The sequence below is a fragment of the Carassius auratus genome, chromosome 10, assembly GCF_003368295.1.
Source record: "Carassius auratus strain Wakin chromosome 10, ASM336829v1, whole genome shotgun sequence".
NCBI classification, from domain to species: domain Eukaryota; kingdom Metazoa; phylum Chordata; class Actinopteri; order Cypriniformes; family Cyprinidae; genus Carassius; species Carassius auratus.
In genome coordinates, this window is record NC_039252.1 from 972,563 (window position 1) to 994,055 (window position 21,493).

General features: G+C 37.9%; 2 protein-coding genes across 6 annotated transcripts; one reads left to right on the top strand and one right to left on the bottom strand.

Annotated features, from left to right (window-relative positions):
• The first annotated feature begins 728 nt into the window (after positions 1–728).
• On the top strand, positions 729–10,216 carry slc38a9 (solute carrier family 38 member 9). Of its 3 annotated transcripts, none has more exons than XM_026273074.1 (15): positions 729–839; positions 2,098–2,211; positions 2,789–2,918; positions 4,099–4,217; positions 4,550–4,613; positions 4,700–4,793; positions 5,220–5,390; positions 5,475–5,531; positions 6,479–6,676; positions 6,770–6,877; positions 7,032–7,138; positions 7,666–7,779; positions 7,858–8,006; positions 9,134–9,223; positions 9,358–10,216. In XM_026273074.1, the coding sequence occupies exons 2-15, from the start codon at positions 2,129–2,131 to the stop codon at positions 9,521–9,523; spliced, it is 1,650 nt and encodes a 549-aa protein (XP_026128859.1). In that variant the 5' UTR covers positions 729–839; positions 2,098–2,128; the 3' UTR covers positions 9,524–10,216. The 3 variants fall into 3 exon arrangements, with proteins under 3 accessions (XP_026128859.1, XP_026128858.1, XP_026128857.1); XM_026273073.1 differs by lacking the exon at positions 729–839 and adding an exon at positions 910–1,359 and having other exon boundaries at positions 2,073–2,211; XM_026273072.1 differs by lacking the exon at positions 729–839 and adding an exon at positions 910–1,359.
• A 152-nt stretch (positions 10,217–10,368) lies between these two features.
• On the bottom strand, positions 10,369–21,177 carry sh2d4a (SH2 domain containing 4A). Of its 3 annotated transcripts, none has more exons than XM_026273077.1 (10): positions 21,017–21,177; positions 20,830–20,893; positions 19,449–19,710; positions 18,875–19,034; positions 17,371–17,485; positions 17,144–17,291; positions 14,572–14,764; positions 12,847–12,977; positions 12,556–12,773; positions 10,369–10,834 (listed from the first exon to the last, which is right to left on the bottom strand). In XM_026273077.1, exons 3-10 carry the CDS (start codon positions 19,621–19,623, stop codon positions 10,739–10,741), a joined length of 1,236 nt encoding a protein of 411 aa, XP_026128862.1. In that variant the 5' UTR covers positions 19,624–19,710; positions 20,830–20,893; positions 21,017–21,177; the 3' UTR covers positions 10,369–10,738. The 3 variants fall into 3 exon arrangements, with proteins under 3 accessions (XP_026128862.1, XP_026128861.1, XP_026128860.1); XM_026273076.1 differs by having other exon boundaries at positions 19,449–19,691; positions 21,017–21,176; XM_026273075.1 differs by lacking the exon at positions 21,017–21,177 and having other exon boundaries at positions 20,830–21,009.
• Between the last annotated feature and the right edge of the window lie 316 nt (positions 21,178–21,493).

Here is a 21,493-nt window from a genome sequence, read left to right on the forward strand (position 1 = left end):
AATAAAATATGCATTCAGCTAAAATATTTGTTGTTGGACATTAAATGTGATATGTAGAATTTGGATCCTACCTACAAGTGTCTTTTTATGATGGCAGTAACTTTAAATCAGATGTAAGCTAAGGTATTTTATTTTACGGTAAGGTGTGAATTAAATAAATGGATAAACAATACAGACTTATTTTCGTAGAATTTGATCATATTTCCCAAGGATAAGAACATTTTTATTCATACTTAAAGGGATTTTATATATATATATATATATATATATATATATATATATATATATAATACAAATGTATGTTTATTAAATCTTTATGTATACCTGATAAAATATTTTAGAGCTTGGCATCACCAGAAAATGTATAGAAATACCCAACGAATTATATTGTTGTTTTTCTGTCTTTCCAAACCTAGAAATCACTTTTTGGTTCGTCTTATTAATTCATTCAATCAATCAACCAATCCTGAGTTTCTGAGCTCTCCTGGTTAAGAACCTCTGTCTTCTGTTAAAGTTAACTCTTTAATCACAAATCAACAACACTAAATTACACTAAAATGCGTACAATAAACATTTTTATTCGATATAAAACGTTAGTTTTCTGTTTAATCAATTTTGTTAACGTCCTCATTCGTTTATAAGGGTTTGTCTGCCCGCTCTGGAATTATGGGTAATGTAGTTGTTTGAAGGCTTCCTCGCGTTCCTCGAGCGTTGTGTAGCGACGGAAGCTGAACTACTAATCTCATGCGACACTTGAAAAGCATGTGCCGTTTATATACCGAGATTTATTTTCAAAACATTTGTTTGTCTCAGCAGATTGTCAGCTTTTGTCTGCTTTGGTAAATTTATAATTCAAGGTTCCTGTTTATTTTCATTTAAATAGCCTACTAAAGCTACACGGAATCTCAGGGAAGCGTATGAATAGCTACCTGTGCAAAAAAACTATTCTGTTCCTTTTATGATCCAAATTGAGTTTACGGAGGGTCTCTTGAGTTGATGTACGCTAGTGTATTTAATAATGATCGCTTGAAGGTCGTGTTTTGGTTCTTGTTTATTAGGTTATAGTCTAAATGAAGAGGCACTCGCGCATCCAGAGTCTGTCTTTGTTCATCATGTGAACTACAGATGCTCGTCTCCTTTAAGAGAACAGAAACTGAATGATTGACTCACTGATATGAAGCGCAGATGCAGGGCTCATATAATGACACCTGATGTCATATGACTCTCAGAAGTGCCTTCAAACAGCACAGCTTCAGCTCACCTGCTCTTTTCACAGGCAATTGCTTATATATTTTATACATATATATTAATGCTCTGTTCACAAACGCGTTTTGTTTAAGGATCCAAACAACAGGAAAGGTAATCTACTAAACTCTTTTGTTCTCTCTTAATCAGATTAAATCACCGTTGATTAGTGATTAGATTTTTTTTTTTTGAATGGCTTTGCTTCAGTGTGCTGGAAATGTAGATAATGTTCATTGTAATGGTAATAATGAATTTGATATACTGATTTTAACATTTAAATTCTATTTAGTTTAGGGTTTACATACTGCAGTATGTGTGCATACTGTGTATATTTATTATGTGTATATATAAATGCACATGCACATATATACAGTGTTTGTGTGTGTGTTATTTGTATGGAATTTATATTATATATTTTTTATTGATAAATCTTACATTTCTTAATATATACATAAGTGTGTGTTTATATATGCATAATAAATATATGCAGTACACACACACAAAGTATATAAACATATACTTTAGTTTTGAATGTGATTGATCGTAATTAAAAAAATTCAACCCTAATTCAGTTGATCTGAAGCACACACACACATTCTTGTACATCTGTCTTTGTGAGGACATTCATTGTCCTCAATGCAATTGCTCTGTGTGTGTGTGTGTGTTATAATAATTTGTGTTCCACAATCCTAACACAAATCTCTAAATGAATAACACATGCCTCAGCTGATGGCAGGAGTTGTGTTACTCACAGGACAGCCATCTCTGTTCTGTGACGCTTTCGAGTCTGTGTGAGACATGTCTCATTATGTCTTTTCCATGTAAAGAGTTACTGGACAAATGCCTTTCCAGGTGATGAGGGTTTAAACAAAGCACAAGCGTCATGGATGAGGACAGTAAACCGTTACTAGGATCAGTGCAAGCTGGGGAGTATTACACCGATTCATTGGACCCCAAGCAGAGAAGGTACTGTTCTTCTGCTGGCTTTAATTTAAGAACAGAATATTTCTATTTTTAAAGCTGTTTTTGCCATGAAAATAGCCTTTGACGCTGACATGGCATTAAATGAATATATACTAAAAGACGTAGAATGTTTTCATCTTGTGGAGTGATTCAGCTATGCATTAATTTTTAGGGTAAAACATAAATTGATTAAATATACTTGACAAATATTTATGGTCAAATTTTCACAGGAGCTGGGACAGTGTTTCCAGACATCAGTGCTTTCCTCCCCTAACATTTACTCAGAAAGCTGTTTCCTTGCAGGATTAATTAGCACCACTAGCCCGATTGAATTAACACTCTCTGGTATTTCACAAATACTGTCGAAGACGTAGTGCTATGTGAAACTGAAACCTCCTGGTGCTGTTCAGAAGCATATTACCTCCATGTGCATAATATTACAAAATGCATTAATGCTGAGGTGTCCAGTCCTGTTTCTGGAGATCTAGCCCCCTTCATGAGGTCACGTCCAGACCTGCTTAATGAGCTGTTTCAGGTCTGGGGCAAATATACAATGATAATTCTTTGCTTGGTCTTTCAGGCCGTTTCACGTGGAGCCCAGAAACATAGTGGGAGATGATGTTCAGGAGCGTGTGTCGTCTGAAGCTGCGGTGCTGAGGAGCAGAGTGCATTACTACGGGCGTCTGACCGCCTCTTCAGACCCACTGCTGGTGCGTCCCTGCCTCCTGCTTGACCTGGCACTAATACCTCCTAAAGGTTTAAACCTGTGTCTGGACGAGCAAGCATCAAAATATCTATAGGTGGTTTATTAGGCCTTGTGTGATCACCGTGCATGTCAAATAGCAATTGTAAGTGAATGCACAAATGCCATAAAATGCACATTTGTTTTAAAATGCTTAGGGTTTTCATTTTTTATAATTTGTACAATGGCAACTATTTTTGTCTATAACATATTACACGTTATCATGTTTATGCAACAGAGATAAGCTGTTAATATTTAATACCTTTATACAGATGTTAAGGTGCGATCACATTATAAATATTGAATCGCAGAAACTGTAGGAAAAAAGATGCATTGTTTTATTTTTTCTGAGTAACAAGTAAAACCCTGATGAATTACAGCTTGCATAGAAGCCACTTTCAGACCAAGCAGCTTTCTGTGGGTCAACAGCAAATTCATGCAACCAACTTGAACCCATTGAGAAGTCTGCAGGGGGAAATCTTTCACACATGCTCGAATTCCTCTTGAAAAAACGAGCAGATCAACAATAAATGTGGTGCAAATTTACAAAAATGGAAAATATATTACTTGTACACTATACAGTTAAGGCTTTGTGTTTTAGTCAGACCTTAAAATGACACATGAAAATGAAAAATTGTGAATCATATTCAAAATGATTCATTCATTCGACACCGGTCCAATGAAGGTTTACAAAATTTACTCGGACTTATGTCTTTCAAAACTTGTGGAAATATCCTTTTTATGTGAAATGAAATGTAGCTTTGGAGTGAACAAACAAACACTTTGACTTAAACAGTGAAGATATTTATATTCCAGTTAGTCTCGAGCCAAAATCTCATGATTGTGAGAGAATCCTGCTCTTTGAGGGTGTTTTTTCTTTCTGCTTCCTTTTTTCGCCGATATTTGTGAGCGGTCTGTTGTTTGTGTCTGTGTATAATTGAATATGACTGTGGCTCTGCTTTCCTTTTTTTCTGTTCTGCCTGGTTTGGTTTGTGGAGGATGTATCTCTAAGTACAGATGAACACAATCACTCGATCTCCAGCAGTATTTCAGGACAATGCATCATTTGTCTGGGGACTCCTGAAGGTGCAGTCTTGTCCTGTATATCACGAAGCCACCGTGATGTTCATGTGTCTTATCTTCCCCAGGTACCTCCAGATCATGTTATTCCTTGTCCTGAGGACATCTATGTCTACAGTCCACTGGGAACAGCGTTCAAAGTGCAGGGGGGCGACAGTACTGCCAAAAACCCCAGCATTATCACAATGTAAGATCACCTTTGAAAAGGCTTTGAATGCATTGCTTTATGAAGAGCTCTGCCAGAGCAGGTTTAAGTGTGTGTATTACAGCGTTATAGAGCGTGGAAAGATACAGAGCTAGAAAGTTAATGCTATTAACAGTTAGTCAGAAAACCTAACAATAATTGCCTTAAACAGCACAGTTATGTGCTAGCATGTTAAATGGAGAGAGCATTATTTTTTCAGTTAGTTTTAGTGGAGTTAAGACACGCAGAGCAGATTTACATGAAATGTACTGTACAAGCAGTTATTGAAACACCTTTTGATTTAAGCGTGTGTGTGTGTGTGTGTGTGTGTGCAGCTTCGCCATATGGAACACCATGATGGGAACATCTATACTGAGTATACCATGGGGCATAAAACAAGTTAGTTTAAGTTTTTCTGGTGTCAGTATTTCCTTTCCTCACTGCAGGCTGGTAAGAGGAGAAATGATTTTTTGTTCTGTTTCTAGGCTGGCTTCACTCTGGGGATCATCATTATTGTTCTCATGGGTCTGCTGACGCTCTACTGCTGCTACAGAGTATTAAAGTCCAGAGAGTCCATACGTAAGCCGAACACATGACCGCTCTCTAATAAACAGCCTGTCTCTCACTGTTTTTACTGCCCCAATGCAGAAGGCTGAAGTTATGAGAGATACAGTGACTCAGACAAAAACATTCATTATTTGGTTATGTTTATAGCATTCTCAGTTTAATGTGCAATGAGGGGCGCTATACACCTAATGACAGCTCTGGTTGTTCTTATGTGACAGACAGGATCATCCAGAAAGTGTGTTAGTTTGTCCGAATTAATACCGTTCCTATGTTCATCTAATTCACATAAGCTGGTCTAGCGAACGCCATCATTTAACGACCTCAGGAGTTTCTGCTAGATCAGTTTTCACGTGTTCCTACAATGAATGGGATGTTGATCTGTGTAACTATTTCCACTCTTGCACCGACGCAGCGGGTGTTTAACGTGACTGTTTGCAGCTTATGTAGACACCTCAGACTGGGAGTTTCCTGACGTGTGTAAATATTACTTTGGTGGATTTGGAAAGTGGTCGAGTCTTGTCTTCTCACTGGTGTCACTGATCGGTGCGATGGTGGTCTACTGGGTCCTCATGTCCAACTTCCTGTTCAACACAGGAAAGTTCATCTACAGTGAGTGTTTGTTCTCCTCATGTGTTCTGCTGTCCGTTAAGAGATGGACTGCTGTATAACCGCTTGTGTATTTGCCATCCACAGACTATGTTCACAATGTGAGCGCATCAGATGCTTTTGGCACGAATGGAACAGATAGAGGTGAGTGCACACACAGATCCATTATTATTACAGGCCTTCATCACACTTCCTCTTTAGAAAAGCTGAAGCTTCAAATAGTAGTGTAAAATAACGTCTGCTGTAGCCTGTATGCATGTCAATGTCCTCATGTGATTTACTGATTCATTACTGATGTTTCATCAAAACATATCAATCACAGTTTATTCGGGTGTGATGATGTGTCATGATTTAAATGGAAGTGCACAAGACTTGCTGCATGTGCATGCATAATACTTCAGAGTCGAAACAGCTTGTTATTAAAGAAATGCATGAACCGCATACAAACAACATATTGTGTTAAAGAGCATTTAAATCAGATATATATCAGAATAATATCAGAACTGCTTTCATGCATGTACTTCCTAATACAGTATTAATTCGAGTTTTAATAAATTAATATTTCAGCCCAGATTCGATTGTTCAAAAATAACTTTTACCATCAAAAACACATTTTTTGAGATGGTAACATATACAGGTAGCATATTAGTGAAAACAACAACATGTGTACTATTAAGGGAAGCGATTACTGCTGATAGTAAAGGAAAGTCTTTGTCTGAGATACAGCTATTTGAAAGAGACAGAACAGTGCTTTTTGGTAATTAGTAGACTGTATAATTAATATAAAGCGTGTTGTCCTTGGTCAGTGTCCACTATAGTTTCCCGTGCTCCATTCAGTCAAAGGAGTGTGAATGTTTCCCTAATGATCTGGAGAGGAGACAAAAATGATGCATCAAGTTGTTTAATTCACATTTATAGCACTTTAAAAAAATGTACTTGTAACTTTATAAATAATTTGCCTAAAATGTCAGTTCATAATAATGGTCCAGAACTGGAATCAGTTGCTGCATTTCATGTGCTTGGCCATTTAAAGTGTTTTTTATATAAGATTATTTCTGTTGAGTTCAGTCTGACAGCATGTGTTTCTCTAGTGATATGTCCGTACCCAAACCTGGATCCAGACGGGGGTCACAGCACTCTCCAGTACTCTGCGGGGGAGAACAGCACAGGAGCGGTGTTTGATCGCTGGTGGAGTAAAACACACACCATCCCGTTTTACCTGGTGGTCCTTCTGCTGCCGCTGCTCAACTTCCGCTCGGCCTCCTTCTTCGCCAGGTTCACCTTCCTCGGTATGAGTATAATATATCTGCTCTCAGCTTGTGTTTGGATCAGTGTCCTCTTCCATGCTGCTGCTGTATAAGAGGCTTTCGTTGGTTTCACAGGCACCTTGTCAGTGGGTTATCTCATCTTCTTGGTCACATATAAAGCCATTGGACTGGGCTTTCACCTGGACTTCCACTGGTTTGATTCATCAACGTTTTTTCTTCCAGGTAAAGGACTCGCTCTCTTTTTTTTTTTTTTTAAATCATGCAATGACTTGAAATCACATGTAAACTCATTTTAAAGGGCTAGTTATGGTACTAGTTATGCTAGTATATTACTCTTTTCTCTGTGTAATGTTCTGGTGGATTATCTCTGGTTTAGAGTTCAGATCGCTGTTTCCTCAGCTGAGTGGGGTCCTCACACTAGCGTTTTTCATTCACAACTGCATCATCACGCTTATGAAGACCAACAAACATCAGGAAAACAACGTGAGTGTTCTCATCAGTGTGTTATTATGGCCTCAAAACATCACATCTGTCCTCGTGGGATTAGTTTCAGCCATTACACGTCTGCAGCGGGTGCAGAAGGTTTCTTTTTCTGCTACAGAGAAACTAAAACGGCTTTTGCGCTGTACTTTGTACAAATGGAGAATGGAGACGGGTCAGTGTGGTCAAGAGTGAGTTGTTAGGAAGATCAGGAAGAAGCCAAACTATAGTTAGTGTGTGTGGTTTGACCATAGCACTTATCCAGTCAGTGAGCGAACAGGAGTTGTTTGCTGTAGCAACATGAAGATATGAAGACATAAATATTGATTTTGTGAGAATTATGTTAGGTGAATTCTTCTGAAACCTTTCAAGAACACACTGTGCACGTTTCAGTGCTCAAGACTGACCAATAATATAATGCAATATTAATACTGTTTTTCTTCAGCATATATTGCAAGTGTAGATGTTCCCCCTGGTGAAGTGCTGAGATGTGCTGGTAGTGCAGTGAATGTGTGGTGTTGTGTTGGCAGGTGCGGGATCTGTCTCTGGCGTATCTGCTGGTGGGGTTAACGTACCTCTATGTGGGCGTGCTGATCTTCGCTGCCTTCCCATCACCGCCGCTGTCGAAGGACTGCATTGAGCCAGTGAGACCTCAGTAAGATGTGTGTGAGCTGTGTGAGGGCCATTGGTTCACACTGACAGTGTCTGGTCCTCCTCTGCAGAACTTCCTGGATAACTTCCCCAGCAGCGATGTCCTGGTGTTCGTAGCGAGGACTGGTCTTCTGTTCCAGATGACCACCGTGTATCCTCTGCTGGGGTACCTGGTGCGCGTGCAGCTCCTGGGACAGCTGTTTGGGGACCATTATCCAGGGTCAGTCGTAGTTTAATCGTAGTAGTGGATTTGTTTTTTATTTCTGCTTGTAAAAGTGATACTAACATGCTTTATTTTATAGTATTTACTGATTATAGAATACACTTTGTAGATTATGCTTTAAAGACAGGAATTGTTTCTTTAACGAATTGAATTGCAGTTGTTTTACGCAACATTTACATTACAATTTTTTTTTATATATAATAAAAAAATGGAATACAAAAAGAATAGAGAAGCTAGTGTGTTTAAAAAAGAAAAGGAAAAAAAGCAGTTAGTAAATGAACAGAGTGCAAGTCTGGAGTGATTAAGAACAGAATTAGAATAGAGAGGGCTAGAGTTAGAGGGTCAGATGAAGATGAGAGAGATGTGTTTCAGCAGCAGATGTCCTCAGCGAGTGAGGATCAGTCACTTCCAGAGCACTGATCAGTTCAATTCAGTCTCTATAGCTTTGACACATTCACTGAAACAAATGTGAAGTGTGTCTGAGTCTTGGCTGTAATGACTGACTGTTCTGTGGGAATTAAATACAAGAGATTTAATATCACTTTTGAATAGTAAAGCAGATTTTCACAAATAGCGACGATAAAATGATCACTGCACCCATGTTTTTGTCTTTCAGAGAATGAAACACAAACACATTTTAGAGATGTGCATTGCACATTATAGAATAAAAGAGGACAACTCTATTATTAATTAAGGTGGCCTTGTCCTTTTAGAAGGAGCTTTGTCATAGTTCTTCATAACATCATTTAAAATGCTTAAGTGTGTTGATGAAAGGTTTGTTTGAGATTCAGTCTACCACTGTACATTATTCCTCTTTATATTGACCAGTGTTAACCCTTCAAATTACTTATATTTGCTTTTGATGCATTTTTTTAATTCCTGTATTTGATGGCTGAATATTAGCTCATATTGGGGCAATAACTGTACGTGGCACTTATTTTCCAGTGTGAGACTTCCTTAACAGTTCTGCATTTAAACCACAGCCTCATTCATACAAAAACAGTCTTTATTACAAAACCCCATGAAACTGCTTTTACTTGCCCTGTCTATTTAAAGAATGATCTCAAAGGTTCGTCTGTGTAAAATGCATTGACATTATTGGTGCCGTCTCTTTCCATTCATAGTTTCCTTCATGTGTTTATTCTGAACATCCTTGTGGTGGGAACTGGAGTCCTAATGGCCAGGTTTTACCCCAACATCGGCTCCATCAGCAGGTAAGAGTCTGTGCTGTGAAGGATTTCTTCAGTAATCACACAGTTGAGTTTGCAGAGTCTGTATATCTCTGTGGAGCTGCTCTGACACAGTCTGAACCGTATCAAATGAAGGTGACTTGTTTTGTTCCTCTCAGGTATTCGGGGGCCATATGTGGCTTGGCTCTGGTGTTTGTGCTTCCCTCTCTGATCCACATGATCTCTCTGAGACGCAGAGGTGAGTTACGCTGGCCCTCCGCTGTCTTCCACAGCTTCCTCATCCTCCTCGGCGTGGCCAATCTGTTCGGACAGTTCTTCATGTAGCACGCTGTGCCTCGAGTGAACCGCACACGTCTGTTTACACCTGATGGAAGAGCAACTCGACGAGGCACAAAATGTATTATTATTTTATATTTTAAAAGGGTTTAATTAAAGCTATGCATTTATCATATTGCTTTTATTAGCTAGACAAACTATTTCAGCAGAAATTCAATTGTTTTTAAATGCATTTCAATTTTCTTCAGAATCACTGATCATCATCTTACCTCAATATTTGCTTCCTCGTTCTTTTTCGTTTTTTAATTATTACTTGAACTGTATTTAACACCAGTGAATTCTGCACAACATCACTTTTCAATTATTCACGTTCAAAATCAAGTTCTCAAAAAACTAGGATCTTGCTGAAGATGCCACAGATGCAGATGAAGTGAGTGTGCAACACAAATGCAATCTTTTTGTGAAATGTAACCTGCATACAGTAATTAATGGAAACATTAAGGGAAACATAAGTCTAGATTTGTTTTGGATGATCTTTGTGTCATTCTCCAACTGAATCGGAGAGTACTGATGCATGTCATGTCACTTTATGAAATATGTGCACATCAATAAGGGAAGCTTACATTTGCACACTTCTGTGAGAGTCCAAACTTAAGTCACTTTGAAGTGTTTGTGAATGCACATTTATGTTCAGATCTTTCTTGTGTATTTTTAAGCAATTAAATGTAAATGAAATTGTGACCTCTCTGTGTTAGATAATGGATTTTAAAGTACCAACTGAACCCTGCACTAGTGTTTTCCTTCACAATTAATTTAAAAAGTGCTCAATGTTTTTTTTTTTGTCAGCCAACATGTTTTCATATCACAGCCAAACACTTTTATTATAAAGTGTCAGAGGAGCAAAACTACATGTGTTGTAATAAAAATAATGTTTGCTTCATCGTACATCATGATGATTTCACACTTTCCATAATCTCCAGTAACATCTGTGACAGTGGGTTTGTTTTTAACTGACCGGCTGGTTAGTACAGAATAAAAAGCAGAGTCCGCTTGTCATATCAAAATCTGAAATGCATAAGGTACTCTGTCTTATAAAAATAGACTTCTCAGTTTCACTTCATGTTTCATCCGCTCTGTTACACAAAGCAACAGTCTCATGCTTTAGGGTGGCTAATGTTTGATTTAAACTCCAGATAAAATGTGCTCATGAAGCGTGACGGTGCCTATAAACAGCATCATGATGCAGCCGAGCCAGTGCTGTGTTCAGCTGAAGAGATCGGTGTAATCCGCTGGAGCTGCTTTCTGTCCACACGCTCTCCGCAGATACTCCTCCGCTCCAGACGAGCTCAGCGGCTCCACCTGAGGCCACAGAACATAGTTAACACTCAGTGTGACCACTTAATTTTACAAAAGCACATAGCAACAAATCTAGCTATTTTAAAAATGTATTTGAAAAGTGAGTCGACTGATAAAAAAGCATGCATTTTTCTTCTTAACCACACAAAAAGCAGAAAGCATTGAGCAGCTAGCCAGCCGAGCAGCACATCGGTGGGAAGAGAGCTGGAGAGAGGTGTTCAGCTGTACATACATCACATGTGAATCAAGTTGCTAGTGGTTTTCAATAATAACTGTTCTTCATTCATGGCACTCCCTAGTTGTTAGTTCGTTCCTGTAATTGTTAATCATTTACATACACTGTTGATCTTATCTCAAAAATGTGTATCAAAATGCAAAGTGTGATTAAAATACTGGTGAAAAATGAATAGAATACAGAAAACTCCTTCATATTAACATGGTACACTGTGCCCTGTTTTTGCCCAAAGTGTTTTTTTTTTATTATTATTATCGTTTCGTATCTCAATGTCTTTGGTTTTTTTCTTAATATTGTGATTGCCTTGTTAATGGTGTGTGTAGAAAGGCACCTATAAATAATATGTATTATTATTATTACACAATATTTTCCTATATAATACTCTAAAGCTGGTTTGACTCAATCTGTATTGTTAAAAGCGCTTATAAATAAAGGGGGGAAAAAAACAGTTATTTAGAAATAACATAAAATGTAATTGTTTAAAAATTTAACTTTTTCCCTAAATCAGTGTTGTATTTAAAAATTAAAAATCTGTAAAAAACATTTTTATATTTACTAATAAATATAATAATTATAATATTATACTGTTTATTTTGATGAACGAATCTAAATGAACAAATTTCAAATGTGATTCTTTCCTGAGATTTGAGTAATTTCGATGCATATTCTACGCCACAAATGTCACAGTCATTAAGCAACTTTTAGCAACAAATCAACATGCCTTCAGCAACTTTACTTGCTTTAGAAATGGTCCAGTAAACACTGCAAGCAGGAATTGGTGGTCACTTTATTTTAAATGTCTAATTCTTGCTATTAACACCATTAGCTATGAATTTGATCTCAATAAATTTGCTAATAGTAAGTAAGGTAGTTGCTAGGTTTAGGTATTGTGTAGGATTAGAGATGCAGAATATGTGCTTTATAAGCATGTTAATGCTTACGCATGCTAACAAACAGCTAGTTAATAGTGAGAACTGGTCCCTATACTAAAGTGTTACAGATTAGAAGTGAAAAGGGAGACGATTACATTTAAAAGCATCCATTTGAAAACAAACTTGAGACATGAGGGTTCGGGGAGAACAACAAAAGATTATAAATGCATTCCAGAGAATAATTTGTGGGTATTGTGAAAATTAAATCAGGAGAGCACAAATGTGCAAGATATGATGTCTTCATGTTGTTACAGTGGAGTACAAAGAAATAAAATAGTCATGAGGAAAGGAATGCAGCGGATTGAAAACAGACACAATAATGAATTGAGCTGGGTGTGAATGTTGTACACTGGAATGTGCTCTTGACTTTACTCTGCAGGACATTTATCAGACGCGAGGAGCTTTCATTTTTGGGTGAACAAACCTTTGAACGTTTTTTTTATGTGCACCTGAAGAAATGTTTGTTTTTGTGATGTGTGGACCTAAAAACTAGCATGCAGAAATGGTTTGGGATTCTTGTGGCCCGGATGCAGTGGTTTCAGCACCAGTGCATTTACCTGATGATATTCCAGCAGTTCAGTGAGCGAGCTGAATCTGATCTGGTCTCCCAGCAGCATGTAGCAGCTCTCTGAAGCATCGATCAGCAGGTGCTTGACTCCCTCACTGGATCTGTAGGAAAGCACATAACCAAAGACCCTTTCGCTGACACGCACCAGGAAGAGCCCGGGCTCGCCGTCCTCCAGCAGCGCCTCTGCCTCTTCACGGGAGATGATTCCTGCAGGGAACATGAGGATCCAGCTGCATTCTCACACTGAAGCAAAGGAATATAGTCTCATGTTTGTTCTCACCGTGAAACCAGGGTGCGATCCGGCTCTGGTCGCGCTGGAATCCGGCTCGGAGCGGCAGCTGTTCCTCTTTGAACCAGCGAATAATATGATCTCGACTAGACGCTGACAGCGAGCGCCGCATGCCACCCTTCCTGTCCATCACAGCACAAGAGATTACTCTCACATACAGTCGGCCTATTTATTCAAATCCTGGATGAACAAGCGTACATCTGAAGCTCTGTGGAAGCACATTTAACATTATCCTAGAACTTTCACAGAACAGTCTGCAGTACAACATTCCTCAGATGAATATGCAGCTATGATTAATACGCCACTAAGTCAAAGTCTCGCATAACTTTCTGATGACTAATTAATTGACTGTATTATACAGATTATTATATTGATATCGAATGCAGCGGGAGATGAAAAAAATATCAAAATACAATAACTTACATCACAATTCTGTAATCAGTATTCTAATAAATGAGTTGCATGCTCATTTTTGTAAACACAAAGCAGACTGACCAGCATTCAGAGAAAACCTGAATAATAAACATATCACTGCATTCATTCCACAATAAATTTATATTCCACTAAAATCCAAATTTAGGACAAACTATCAAACAAAAAAACATTTACCACTACATTACCGGTTAGATTAATTGATTAATTAATTAATAAATGATTTTATTCACAAAGGACACATTAATCAAAAGTGACAGTAAAATCATATATAACATTTATTTCAAATAAATGCTGTTCTTTTGAACATTTCGTTAATTAAAGAATCCCAAAAAAAATATTTCAAAATACGCAGTTTTTGGTGCATCTTGTTTTTCACTTTCACAAAACAAGATGCGTCCCAAATCACGTACTTATGCACTATTCTATGGCGTTTTGTGGAATAAATAGAGTTAGTACTGCGATCACACAACTCTAAAAAGAAAAAGCACTTGAAACACCTGGATGATGCTCTTAAATGAGCGGAAGAGTGAAGTACGGAATGTTGGACACTTCATGAACTCAACTGTCACAGCTGCACTTCCCTAGCAGAGGGGGAGGGGCTATTATGAATCACAAAATAACTAATATATAATTCATACACTACATGGTTGAGTACATAAGTAGAGAGTGTATGGGTGCATATTGTATAGTGTGTCATTTGGGATGCAGCTTTACAGACCCCAAACTTCTGAATGATGGTGTCTCTACTAAACAAAGAATTTTTATTCTTGACCCAGATATTGATGTCTTATCGACATGTCTCCGTTCATATTTCTCACCCTATTCAAATATCCTCAATCCTGCCCTGTTTAATTGTGTTTACATGCACATGGATTTAAGCCAAAATATCTTTTTTTTATCTAAATAAGATGACATTATATGTAATTTAGACACTTTATTCACAATATCCACTTTTTAATTATATTTCCATGTCTGAATGAAATTGAAAGGATTTCTGCAGTGAGGAGAACGCTTTCATCCTAGCATTAAAGGAAATGAATGTAAATCACTAAACAGATGGGTGACCTACATTTGGCTTTGGCTCACACCTTCAGTGTGCTGTTAACATGAACAGAGCATGAATAATTACACAAATACAACAAAAGAGCAAGCATTTTTCAGCATTTCCACAAGAGTGAAGCTGTTAACAGTTCATGATTACAACTTTTTCAGAATAAATGTGACCATTTTTTTGACCGGATGACGTGCTTGTAAACGTGGCCGTGATGACTGATGACTCACCGGCTGATAGCTTTGCTGTTGTTGCTGGTGTTTCTGGGTTTGGGTGCAGGGGCTGGATCTGTGCTGCCAAAGGCCTTTGTCATGGCTGCTACACGTCCTCTTTCCAGAGCTCTGACCGAGCGCCTGCGGTGGTCCTCAATAGTCTGCTTGGCCAGAGATCGTCTGCGCACGTCTGCAGCTTTTGACTTCTGCACTGGAACCATGTATGCAAAACAGCACCGGTTATGCCTGTTATTTATGCATGACTACAAAAATAACAGCACAAACAGAACCACAGAGAACAAAACATCCCTTCTCATGTGTCAGCTCCTCTCCAAATAACAAGTTATTGCATTTTTTTTTGTTTGTGTAATTCTCAATTTTCTCAGTGATGATTTACAAACCCGATTCCAAAAAAGTTGGGACACTGTACAAATAATTTACAAATCTCATAAACTTATATTTTATTCATAATAGAATATAGATAACATATAAAATATTGAAAGTGAGACATTTTGAAATGTCATGTCAAATATTGGCTCATTTTGAATTTCATTCCAAAAAAGTTGGGACAGGTAGCAATTAGAGGCCGGAAAAGTTAAATGTACATAAAAGGAACAGCTGGAGGACCAATTTGCAACTTGTAAGGTCAATTGGCAACATGATTGGGTATAAAAAGAGTCTCAGAGTCTCTCAGAAGTCAAGATGGGCAGAGGATCACCAATTCCCCCAATGCTGCGGTGAAAAATAGTGGAGGAATATCAGAAAGGATTTACTCAGAGAAACATTGCAGAGTTTGAAGTAATCATCATCTACAGTGCATAATATCATCCAAAGATTCAGAGAATCTGGAACAATCTCTGTGCGTAAGGGCCAAGGCCGGAAAACCATACTGAAACCATACTGGATGCTGTGATCTTCAGCTTTTAGACGGCACTGCATCACATACAGGAATGATACTGTAATGGAAATCACAACATGGGCTCAGGGATACTTCCAGAAAACACTGTCCGGGAACACAATCCACCGTGCCCTCCGCCGTTGCCGGCTAAAACTCTATAGGTTAAAAAATAAGCCATTTAAACATGATCCAGAAGTGCAGGCGTTTTCTTTGGGCGTTTTTCATGTTTGGAAATCCAAGTTCTTTTTGGAAAACTGGGACGCCATGTCATCCAGACTAAAGAGGACAAGGACAACCCAAGTTGTTATCGTTGCTCAGTTCAGAAGCTGCATCTCTGATGGTTTGGGGTTGCATGAGTGTGTGTGGCATGGGCAGCTTACACATCTGGAAAGATGAGCACCATCAATGTTGAAAGGTTTATCCAAGTTCTAGAACAACATATGCTCCCATCCAGACATCATCTCTTTCAGGGAAGACCTTGCATTTTCCAACATGACAATGCCAGACCACATACTGCATCAATTACAACATCATGACTGCGTAGAAGAAGGATCCGGATACTGAAATGACCAGCCTGCAGTCCAGATCTTCCACACATAGAAAACATTTGGTGCATCATAAAGAGGAAGATGCGACAAAGAAGACCTAAGACAGTTGAGCAACTAGACGCCTGTATTAAACAAGCATGGGACAACATTCCTCTTCCTAAACTTGAGCAACTTGTCTTCTCAGTCCCCAGACGTTTGCAGACTGTTATAAAAAGAAGATGCCACACAGTGCTAAACATGGCCTTGTCCCAACTTTCTTTAGATGTGTTGATGCCATGTCAAATATTGAAAATTGAAACTTCGACATCATTGCATTCTGTTTTTATCCACAATTTGTACAGTGTCCCAACTTTTCTGGAATCTGGTTTGTACATTAGATTCTTATTATTGTAATGCAGAAAAACAATAATAGGTCACAGTTTATTTGAAGGTCCAATTCTCATTATGAACTAACTATTAACTGAATTTTGCTCAAATAAACATCTTATTTTTTAATATATTTTTTATTAATAGCTACTAATAAACAGCTAATATGCTAGTTATACGTGTGCTAGTTAAGAGTGAGAGTTGGTCCTCAAAATAAAGTGTTCCCCAATAATAGATTCATATTTAAGGTTTAATGTATGCATAATTTCAAGTATTAAACGGATGTAAATACTTTTTTACCTGTATTACAGTAAAAAAAATACTGTACTACTGTAATGATAATAAACATAGGCGATAATGAGAATTATTCTCAAAAGTATAACAGATTATAAAAAATAAAAATGATTTTTTTTCTAGGGCTGTCAAATCGATTAACCATGATTTACGCATCTAAAATATGTTTGCGTTTACATAATATGTGTATGTACTGTGTATGTTTATATGGATATATGAATACACACACATAAAACACAAACTTTTATTTTGGATGTGATTAATCACAATTAACCGATCTGACAGTATTTATTTTTTCATGTTACTGATTCCCAAAAATCCTAACGCTCTCATAACACTTAATTTTATAAAGTCTATAATTGTTTTCTTTTTGGTTTTCCGGTAATATGTAACTTTCTGCCTCTATTTCTCAAAACACTGTAGAGTACACATCTTGAATAGTTGTAATGAGTGTCTGATGAGAGGTGTAGGTTGTATGGTTTACACGTGTTCTGCCACTCCTTGTCCTCCTCCTCTGGAGTGTGTTTCCTGCTCTGCACCTCCTTCAGACTGATGTAAATCTGCTGTTTCCTCTCCTGCTCCAGCCTCCTCAGCTCCTCCTCGGCCTTACGCCTCTCCTCCAGCTCCAGTGTCTGACAAACAACAAGCCTCCAGGTCAGGACAGACCGAACCCAAGCGTGTGTTTAAAAGCAAAGAGGAGACGGGGAGCACCTTGAGTTCCTCCTCCGCTCTCCTCCGCTGGATCTCCTGCTCTGACAACACAGTCTGCTCCGGATCCACATACAGCCCAGAGAAGCGCTTCTCCAGCTCAGCCTCTTTCTTAGCCCTGCGCGTGAAGACACAAAAACATGCAGGCCAGGTTCTTACAGTTACTGGAAGTCTTTAATTATTCACAGAACAGGAAATACAGTAGTCGCTGCGAGGCAAGACTGTGAATGTCAACGAGAAAACACAAAAGAATTTCCTCGTGCTACATACTCTTTAAAAAAGGTATGATCCCTGATATGAAAATGGATTTAAGCCCATCTTTCATACTGCTGCAGTTTAATGTTGTACAGTTTAACTAATAGTTTGACTGGATAGAGGCAGGTTACCGCACACCTTTGATTCAGCAGATGCCTCTTCAGTTACTTTGAACATAGACGTTTGCCCTTTAGTTCAGTGCAGTTATCTACAACACATATTGCATCATGGAAATACTGGCCACTTTGGTTTGTTTGCACTGATATACAGCCAAACAGGCACTGATTATTATAATCCTACACCAGAAATGGCTGTAAAAACAGAAACTAGTATTCACTTTAACTTCTGTGCACTATTGAAGAGCATAAGGAAGTGCATTAGGAGCACAGTATTAGCACACAAGCGCTGTGATGACAGCATTCCAGTGAACTGGTCAAATATTTAACTAGAGCCGAGCGAATGGATCACTTTGGAGATTATGAGTCAAAGAACTATTACAGCGCTACCGCCAAGTTTAACTGCGTTAACTCTCAAAAACTAAAACAAGTTGGTTAAAATTATTAAATGAAAAACTTAACAAAAAATAGAACTTGAATCAATACAAACTGAATCAAGTTTCAAGTTGAAATAAAACTGGTAATATAAAATGAACTAAACTTAACTAAAACTTACATTAAAAAGAAAAGAAATAATTAAACCTACGTAATAATATGAAAAAAATACAGCACTTGCATACTCAAAACATATTATAGGTGCGGTGCATTTTAATGTGAAATATTGTTCATTAAAATTTCTGTGATGATGCAAACATGAGTGGTGTGCGGGACAAATGAAAATGAAAAAAGTTAGAAAAATTAAAATAAAAAGTAAAAAACCGGAAATATGAAAATAAAAGCTGTATTCAAAATATGAATTAAAGTCTAATAATATTTAAATAAATCAAAATAATAATGATTTTCAAAGGTGATTCTCATGATATAAGGTTGTTTTCAGTATTAGATTGGATAACATTATTAAAAGCTACTTTATAATTCAGAATCAGAATGAGATTTATTGCCAGGTATGTTTTACACATACAAGAAATGAGTTTTGATGACAGAAGCTTCCAGAGTGCAACAGAATGACAGTAACAAGACAAAAACACAGATAATTAAATAACAAGTAAATGGAATAACAATGTACAGATTGACTATTGTATATACAGGTGTATTATACATAAATCATATATAAGAGTGAGTGCGAGGTGTTTTACCGGAGCTTCTCGGCCTCTCTCTGAGCCTGCAGCGCTGCTCTCTCGCCCATGATCTCGTCACAGATTTGATCGTAGGGTTTGTCTTCAGGATGCTCTCCCATCACCCAAACCCACACATCCTCATCCAGACCCTTCATCCACGACACAGACTTTCCTGAAACTTCATTCAGCACACACACATTTCACAATATTCACAATGATGAATGCCTAATAAATATCTAAGATTAGATTTTTTTTAGAGGAAAAAAAATAGGTAGGATTTAAAAAATAAATAAGAATAAAAAGACTGTATAGGATGCCTACTATTTAACATCATGCACTAATTCTATAGAAAGAACAAGTGATTAAGTTTCTTTGAAATAAAACATGCATCAACATATCACTAAGAAAGACCTTAAATGTGCATCTAAATAAAAAGTAAAAAATGTCAATGCTGATTATATGTTGGCTGTAATAATGCTATTATGTCTTTTGGACAAATGTACTACCTTCTTCTTTAACCATGTACAATGTGCTTGGTGAAATCCTGAGAGGCATACATGTGTGACAGACCCTCTGCTCTGTAAATACACACCTTTTTTGACTTTGACACGTGCAGCTTCCTCCTTCTCCAGCTGCGCCTCTCTTTCTCTCCATCTGCGGATCTGTTCTTCTCTCATCTTAAAGAACAGAATCTGTTTCTGTTCCTCGTTCAGCTCGGCCAGCAGCTCGGGCTCGATGAACATGTCAGACAATATCTGCTGCAGCATCTTCTCGCCTCGGGAGCAGAGCTCAACACCTGCAGCTCAAGGGGATGTCCCTCTCGGTCTCTGTGGGTCTGGACCAAAACAGAACCACTTAACCACAAGAGAAGGAACACAAAAATATATTTTGATTTGGTTCCCATTGACTTTCATAGGATGGACGTTTCTAAAAATATCTTCTATAACATTCCACAGAAGAAAGTAGGTCTAAGTCATACAGGGTCAAGGGCGTAGGTTTATAACAGACAATAATTACACTATTTTTTTATTTTATTTTTTGAAACAGAAACATTACAGCAGCATCAGATCACTATGTGATCACTTCATGTTTACAGTCTTTTAATTGGATCCAGGTTGATTGTGAAAGAATACTCTGCTGTTGCTCCGGCAACAAACACAACTTTAACACGCATCTGATTGACAGATAAACCGCACGCTCTTATTTCAGGGTTTTTATTTTTTATTTTTGATATCTCAGCTAACAGTCTGCTTTGTACATTCAGTTGAACAACATTCCACTCACATGGTTTTCCATAAAATAACATTAAATTTGTCAAAAAAATATTCAAGGTCGGAAGGTTGAGTATCTTTCAGCACAACCTTTGTCTTTCTGTCAGTAAGCGTTATATAGAGAGCTAACAATAGCCATAGATTGCGCTTTCTCTTTTCGTTTGCTCTGTTTAGCCAAACACTGTACTTCAAACTCATCGATGCAACTTTGTTAATTCCTGAAGTGAGCTGTTGTGGACTGCTGGCTTGCAGAGGACATGATGACGAGTTTGGACATTTTGGGTGAACTAGGTCGCTTTTACTTGTATTACCCTACTCGACAAAACAACAACAACAACAAAACATACTTAATAGGCTTCCATAATACTTATGAAACTATAAAATGCAGTTCTTGTTAAAATAATAACAATTAAATAACCAATTTTAGATATACAGTATGAGGAAAACAATTCTGCGATTAAAACGTAAACTACAGGGATCTGACACACATTTACTGATGGTCGCATGAAGAAACTCACAGAATCTGATGTCAGTACACTACAGTTCATATACGAATGTAAATAAGAAACAGAAAGCAGGACAAAGAGCCGTCAATCAATCAATCCCACATCAAAACCAGCAACCTATGACACACACACACACACACACACACACACACACACACACACACACACACACACACACACACACACACACACTTACCGCTGTAGTAACGCTTCACACACTCATTACTCGCTCGAAGATCAGTGCAGCACATCTGTGGTGTCTATAAAGAAGCCAGATTCATTTTACAGATTAGTAATCCTGAGTATGAAGCTTAATTTCTGTCAGGACAGCTGCAGTCTCCTCAGAGAGGTGTATCGAGTGAGATCTGTGGTCATGTACACACCCTCTGTCTCTGTCTCTCAGCCCAAACCGAGAGCCCTCCTACACTCACTGCTTCCTCCGATCAGACATGCTTTATATGCAGCTCTGATCATATTCAGATATTAGACCTGCGCGAGATCTCTCCAACACACACAACGCCGTCAGTCACACACTTCTACATCTGGCTAAAAATAATTTAAACAATCTGACCATGAAATTAAACTAATTAACGCAGGAAACATTATAACACACACACATATATATAGGGCGTGGCCATGTCTCACACGTTTGGCTATAATTTACATATGACAATAATTTATCATTTAGTTATGACAAATAACGTGCACTAGGTGGCGCACTTGTCACAAACCGCCACTGAAGCCAACATGGGTTCGTATTTCTTGCTGTGTGCAATAAGAGGTGCAATTTGAAAAATTAGGCCATTTTTTTACATTTAACTTTCAGATAGGCCTATGCAAAGTGCTTACACACACACACA

What these genes read in the sequence shown, in the direction of transcription:
- slc38a9 (XM_026273074.1), top strand. Translation starts at nt 2,129, where the DNA reads ATGGATGAGGACAGTAAACCGTTACTAGGATCAGTGCAAGCTGGGGAG. An exon ending in AAAGTCCAGAGAGTCCATAC is followed by an intron (nt 4,794 to 5,219) that starts GTAAGCCGAACA and finishes GACTGTTTGCAG; the next exon opens with CTTATGTAGACACCTCAGAC. An exon ending in AACATCGGCTCCATCAGCAG is followed by an intron (nt 9,224 to 9,357) that starts GTAAGAGTCTGT and finishes TGTTCCTCTCAG; the next exon opens with GTATTCGGGGGCCATATGTG.
- sh2d4a (XM_026273077.1), bottom strand. Translation starts at nt 19,623, where the DNA reads ATGCTGCAGCAGATATTGTCTGACATGTTCATCGAGCCCGAGCTGCTG. An exon ending in AGAGAGGCCGAGAAGCTCCG is followed by an intron (nt 17,486 to 18,874) that starts GTAAAACACCTC and finishes CTTCACGCGCAG; the next exon opens with GGCTAAGAAAGAGGCTGAGC. An exon ending in GAGCGGAGGAGGAACTCAAG is followed by an intron (nt 17,292 to 17,370) that starts GTGCTCCCCGTC and finishes GTTGTTTGTCAG; the next exon opens with ACACTGGAGCTGGAGGAGAG.